Source organism: Polypterus senegalus, chromosome 13 (genome assembly GCF_016835505.1).
Source record: "Polypterus senegalus isolate Bchr_013 chromosome 13, ASM1683550v1, whole genome shotgun sequence".
Lineage (NCBI taxonomy): Eukaryota > Metazoa > Chordata > Cladistia > Polypteriformes > Polypteridae > Polypterus > Polypterus senegalus.
Window position 1 is genome coordinate 98164031 of NC_053166.1, and position 7320 is coordinate 98171350.

The 7320-nt window shown below is 33.8% G+C and overlaps 1 protein-coding gene across 2 annotated transcripts in view; it reads left to right on the forward strand.

Annotated features, from left to right (window-relative positions):
• The first annotated feature begins 1695 nt into the window (after positions 1-1695).
• mxd3 (MAX dimerization protein 3) overlaps positions 1696-7320 on the forward strand; it is a 66385-nt gene continuing 60760 nt past the window's right edge. Inside the window, exons 1-2 of one of the 2 annotated variants that reach the window (XM_039774920.1) lie at positions 1696-1863; positions 2636-2738. In XM_039774920.1, coding sequence (XP_039630854.1) covers positions 1731-1863; positions 2636-2738 — 236 coding nt within the window. In that variant the 5' untranslated portion in view covers positions 1696-1730. The remainder of the gene's footprint in view (positions 1864-2635; positions 2739-7320) is intronic. The other variant, XM_039774922.1, reaches the window with a different exon arrangement.

The window sequence follows — 7320 nt, forward strand, 5'->3', positions numbered from 1 at the left end:
ACAATGAGGATTCTGAGAGCTGGATGACCTTTGGGGAATCTTGCCACATGGCCATAGTGCTGTAACTGATGCTCCCTCACAATGCAGGTAATGTGTCTTATTTGGGACTCAGTGAACAACCATTTGTTTGACACAAAGTCAAACCAGAGGTACCCAAGGATTCTTGGAAGAGACATGGTACCGAAGGGGTCCAGTCTTTGTCTCAGGTCACTGGCTAATGTCCAAGTCTCGCAACCATACAGCAAAATAGAAAACACCAGAACTGTAAAGACTTGGACCTTCATCCTTTTGCAAAGACATCGGGAGCACCGCATGACGCCCCATGCTCTCCCAATGTCTACTGACTTCACAAGAAGAGTCACCGGAGACATGAATGTCAATGCCTAGGTAAGAAAACCTCTTAACAAGGTCAACACACTCTCCGCAGACAGACACACTGCTGATGGCTGTGCCCAACATATCTTTAAAGGCCTATATCTTGGTCTGTAGTTCATTACCACAACATTAACAGTCGTCAGTATTGCCTATGATAGTGGTTCCCAAAATCAAAAAATCAAACCTGTGACTGGAGGTTTTTGCTCCAAACGGTTTCACAACGAGAAAGTCATTCTAACAACATTCACATTCTAGAAACATATCATTGTTTAATTAGCTGGTCTTTTTTTTCCTCCTTCATTTAAAAAATCACACTAGTGTGAGATTAACATTTACAATAAATGTAGAAATATTTGTATTTTTCTTATAGCTTTAAAGTCTCTTTATTATTTTACTTTTAATCAGGCTTTTCTATTCCATTAATTGCAATCTAATAATGACAATTAGCAATGAGGAGTGTAAACACTAGAGAAGACAAAACTGACTGCAGATACTTGCACATCAGATCAATCAGCATGCTCAGTAGTAAATAATGGCTTAAATATTACCTGGAAAAGTGGAATGAAAATCATCATGATGGTGACAAAATCTTAAAAATTATGATACAAACATTAAATTTTCTCAATATACATGAAGAACTGCTTGCTGCATTTCAATAAAAAAAAACAGTTTTGTAATTTTTGTATTGACACCAAAGCACGAGAGGTGTCCAATCAATAACTGGTTCAGGCAAAACCTTGTAGATTCAGGCGTCCCCCAGGACTGAACTTGGGCACCATTGGCCTACGATAAATGCGTTTTTAATTAATGATGTATATTAACACCTAGAACATAAAATATATTTTTCAATATTTATTCCTAAAATGCTAGTTAAATTAAATTTCGCTATTCAGCTTGCTCTGTCACAAAATCGATTGTATGCAATAATATTCATTTTTAATGTTAAAATTTTATAACAAACAAACCATTAATTTTAATTATACGATTATGCTAAGTATGTCATTTTTACTTTGTATGGTTAAGTTTTGTCTTTTCATATACAAAATCAGTTTTAAAATAAGCCACCATTTCAATAGTTATTGTGTATCTGTGTTAACTTCTTTTTCATAAATTCTTACTATGAGAAAACAGGTGCTTGTGTTGAATACTTAAATTATTCTACCTGAAAATAAATGAATAAATCGCCCATTTCTTATTCAGAAGCAGAAAAATACTGTATTTCTCAAGAGGCGGTCTTCTAATACAATACTGAAGAGGCGTGGTATAATGTAGCCCAACGGTCTTCGTCACGTGACATGGGGGCGGTGTGGCGGGTGGAGATGACGTGATCCTCCAGCGAGACAATTACTATTTGTATGCCACTCGCAACAGCAATATTGGATTTTGCAGCCGCTGTCAAAGTATTTTATATAAAAAGTATGGATAACAGTGCATGTAATATTCACGTTCTACTACAAGCTGCCGAATATTTAGAGAGGCGAGAGAGAGGTAACGTAACATTGTTTTTCCCAGTAGGCTTGCATATTCCACTTGGATGCATTTTTTTTGGTATATAACAGATCTTCTCTTTTTTTCACTACGAACAGATATGTAAATAAAACTCTTCTAAATTCTCAGACGGAACTGTAGTGGAAGTGCATGGATACATGTTATTTTTATTGACCGGAATTGCTTTATTAACCCTAAGAGGCATTTAGCAATAGGAACGAAGGCGCCAAGTTGCACATAATTTAAAAAAGCAGTAGCACAGTTTGTTTCTAATCATCAGTTTTGGATGTTTGCGCGTCGTTTGTATTTGCATTTGTGTGACATTTTAATCTTCGGAAAGCAAGGCTGTTATGTTCAAGTGATGTTAATCTTTTTTATTATCATTATTTTATGAACGGTATTCCTGGCGCCAAATCCTATCAGTCAGTAATCTTTTTGTTTTGTTCAAGCAGCATTTTACTCATTTCTTAATTGATTGCACCTATCAAGAAACGGTAATTTTAAATAGTGTCAAAAATAATAAAACAATATAATAATGTTTAAATGGCTGACGTATACCTGCAGTTGCATAAAATTAGTGAGGTATTTGAATGTGTATACATTATTTTTTATTTATACACTAGGTTTTGTATATTGCGTGTGCACTTTTCTCTCAATATTACAAAGTAGTGGCATAGTATGTATAAATAGACTTGCTTGTTCGGTGCCTTTGCTCTCAAAGTTAACAGATTTTGTCGAGTCGTGATATTAACCATTACGTATCCGTTTTCAGCAGAAGCGGAGCACGGCTATGCATCAATCTTACCGTTTCAAGGTAGAAACTTTTCACATAAGCGAAGCAAACCAAAACCAAAGAAGAATCCAGAGAGTATCAGGTAGGTGACAACAGATGGTAATCTTTTGTTGTGATTAAATTACCGTGTGCTTTATTTTAAAAGCCTATTATATAAGTATGTATTCTTTATTAATAAGTACTAATTAATTTTGATATCCCTAACTTTAAACGAACATCAAGAAAAAAAAACAACTTGGAATTGCAAAGAAAATCACTGCAAAATATTATCTAATCATTTTTTTCCACAAATAAGAACAATAAAAAATGTTATACTGCACTGGTGTTTTACAAGTTTCTGTTGAATTATTTTAAATTGTACCACAGTTTTTGGATGGATTCCTGTAACGTTAGTAATTCAGTTTACTTTTTGTTTCAGTTTATTTTCTTAAACTTTATATATCTCACACCAGTTTACAACCTTTACACATTTACAAAAAGGTACAATTATCACAAATTGTACAGTACAATATTAAAAATGCAGACCGCATACAACAGTGCAATATGTATAGAGATTGACATATGTATTGCCTTTATAAAACTTGTGTAGCCATGTTAACTTACGATCAGTTTGCAGTTTAGAAAAGCAAAATATAATTACTATTAACAACCGATTCCAGTGAACGCAAATCTCTGCTGTGTATGGTCATTCAGAAAAGAGCATGTCAAAATCACAAAGCTAACTAGTTGCACTACACTTGTTGAAAATACTGCAATGCAGTATTATGCAGACTAGCGTCAATGATCAATGGAATCCTGCAAATCTGACACTATGTTTTGTTTTTGTTGATAACACAGCTGTTCAAAGGTTAGGAAGTCTGGTAAAAAAAATATGAAAATGGTAAAGAGAAACAATCACTCAAAGATTTCCTTAATAATGTCAGTATTAGCAGCATCACTAGCAGATAAAAGCAAAGTATTTGCTATAATATGTCATTTTGAGGCAGGCTGATTATTCTAGAATCTGGGATACTTATAAATCAAGGCTTTACCTCCTAAAATGATATGTTTGTTTTTTTTAGTATAGGGTAATTTATCTGGCAACTTTTTGAATACTAGTATTTAGTAGCTATGTGCTGATTATTTTAATCCTCTGACACATGTTCCCAATCCAAACACCCGTCCTTATATTGGGTAATACAATATAGGAAATAAGGAAATAACTTATTAGAAAATAATTAATTTCTTTACATTGAATTTCAAAAGTTACAAAACTTCAGGATAAACAACATTCTGAGTAAAAACTTGGCTCCTTGATACTCATTTTCCTTGAATCACATTTTTCTCAATTTGAACTTTAATATTTTTATGTGAAGTTGGTCTTGAGAAAGCAACATTCACTTGCGTATGTAAGAAGACAGGATTCGGTAAGTAAATTCCAACGTTTTTGAAAAGTTTACCTTTGTGACTTGTTAATTGTCATAGCAAATGCCACTTTTATAGGAAGTAGTTGATAGTTTGAACTAAAAGAATCTGTAGTATAAAAATTGTTTGTCCTTTGGCAGCTCCAGTAAGAACTTCTTTGATTATGAGATTAGATTTTATTTGTGTGACAATAAGTCTTGTTCCATTACACAATTCTTTTTTTGCACAGTAGAATAATAATGGTTCCTGTTCTTAATTTAAGTGATGCGATGTATAGGCATTCCAGTTGGAGTGAGAGAATTGACAAATTCAACGGAAAAGTTGATTTGATTCTGTTTAGTCACATCTTTTATTGAGTCAATTGACAAATACAACAACATTTATTTATATAGCACATTTTCATACAAATAATGAAGCTGAAAGTGTTGTACATGATGAAGAAAGAGAAAAAAGACAAAATAAATAAGAATTAAAATAAGGGAATACTAATTAACATAGAATAAAAGTAAGGTAAAATGGCCAGGGAGAACAGAAAAAAAAAAACTTCAGACGGCTGGAGAAAAAAATAAAAATCTTCAGGGGTTCCAGGCCACAAGACCGCCCAGCCCCCTCTAGGCCTTCTACCTAACATAAATTACCTCAATCAGTCCTCATAGTATTCAGGGTTCTCATGGAAGAACTTGATGAGGCTGGTCATGTGGACCTCTGGCCTTTAATCCATCATGGTGCTTTGATAAGGTAGTGGTGGCACAGGTCTCCACCCCAGAAAACTGGAAAAAGATCAGAAGAGAAAGTAGGGTTTAGTACGGATTTTGAATATGAATACCACGAATAATAATGATGATTAATGGAATATACAGAACATCAGGATTAAACTATGCTATGCTATGCTAAGCTATGAGAAAGCCATGTTAAAGTAATGCGTTTTCAGCAGTTTTTTAAAGTGCTCCACTGTATTAGCCTGGCGAATTAATATTGGCAAGCTATTCCAGATTTTAGGTGCATAACAGCAGCAAGCCGCCTCACCACTTCTTTTAAGTTTAGCTTTTGGAATTCCTAAGCAGAAATTCATTTGAAGATCTAAGGTTACGATTTGGAATGTAAAGTGTAAGACATTCCGAAATATAAGATGGAACAAGATTATTTAAGGCTTTGTAAGCTATAAGCAGGATTTTAAAGTCAATTCTAAATGGCTCAGGTAACCAATGTAGTGACATCAAAACTGGAGAGATGTGCTTGGATTTTCTTTTCCTAGTTAAGATTCTGCACTAGTTGCAATCGATTTGTCTTTTTTGGGTAATCCTGAGAGGAGTGCGTTACAGTAATTAAATCGACTGAAAACAAAAGCGTGAATTTACGTTATGCTCCGAGATAATCTGACTTAACGGAAGCATGTAAATCACAAAGAGCAGTGGGCCCAGGATAGAGCCTTGTGGAACACCATATAGAATATCATTGGTCTTTGAAGTATAATTACCACAACTTGCAAAGAATTTTCTACCTGCCATGTAGGACTGAAACCAATTTAAGACATTGCCAAAGAGGCCCACCCATTGACTAAGGTGATTTCTAAGAATATTGTGATCAATACTCCACATTTTGTCCTTTAAGAAGATTTATTATTTGATCATAACTAAATGGAAAGTTTAATACATTTATCATTTTTTTAAAGCATGTAAATTATTTATTTTTTATGAGATTTATATACACTCACTGAAAAAAAATTTAACTTTTTTCATTTATGAGCTGACTGACAATGAAAGGTACTCAATATTTGCACCATTAACATTGTCTTTTGGGATTTTGATAAGTAGTAACCCTATCTTTTTGCCAGTGTATCTTTAAAATCTCACTATGTTTGCATAGGTCTCACCCAAAAAAAATATCTCCAGCCCAATGAGGACTGCAGACTTGGAGCTGCTCTTAATCATTTCAGTAGGTGTCTGGCTATGCAACCCTCTTTATGGTTCTGACTGAAAATATTAAGAATTTTTTAGTCAAAATTACAAGATCACAACTCCAAAAATGAAGTGCCTACTCCGGACAAAGATCTTTCTCTTACCTTTTATTATATAGATATCAGGGTTCTTACCTTTTGTGAAGAAATACTTTTAAACTTCTATACACTTATTTACAATTATTCTCTTAAGCACCTTTTTCTACACATCTACTGTATAAATCGTTCTTTGAATTCTCATAGTTCTTGAAGTTTGAAGTACCTTAGCAAAAGCTTTTTTAGTGTCATTTTAAATAATTATCATATGTTTCACCATGACCAAATCATTTTGTTCCTTTCTAACAAAATTTTAGTGTATTGGTGAAAAGTGATTGCCCTTATCTAAACCATTGCTGGCTATTTGTTAGTACACATTGAGTTGATACGTGTGCCTCACTTTTTCAGTACCCATTTCAATTAATTTTCCTGAAGTTTACATTAAACTATAATAGAATCGGATTGAGTCTGCTCCCCATGTTTATATAACCATACAAGGGGGAAAAAAAGGACAGTTCCTACAGCATTCAGGAATTTTCCCAGCATGTAGTTATTTAAAATAAAAAATAAAATACACCTTAAGGGAATAACTCAGTTTGTGTGTGTTTGTGTGCACGCTTATGTTTGCACATATATATGCATATGCCTGATCATAATCTGATATTTGGGTGGTCACCTACCAGGTAACACTGTGGTTGGTTGGTCAGTCAACGGACATTCGTCACGTCCTCTCAGTTGAGAGAACCAGATCAAAGAAATGATATATAGTACTTGCCAAATAATACAAACAGTACATGACACATGTTTCACCCCAATTGTGCTCATCAGGTATTCACATTTTTTCTTCCCCTTGCAAGAATGGAACCTCGAACATCAGCACCCAAGTCAGACTCTCAGATGTTGTACCACAGCAGTTGGTTTGCTTACACCTGATGAGCCCCAATTAGGGTGAAACACATGTTGTTTATACTTTGAATTATTTTGCAGGTACTATATATCACACATGATATGCATGTGTGTGTATATGTGTGTGTGTATATATATATATATATATATATATATATATATATATATATATATATATATATATATATATATATATATATATATATAACACACTGCTCAAAAAATTAAAGGAACACTTTGAAAACACATCAGATCTCAATGGGAAAAAGAAATCCTCCTGGATATCTATACTGATATAGACTGGGTAATGTGTTAGGAACGAAAGGATGCCACATCGTTTGATGGAAATGAAAATGATCAA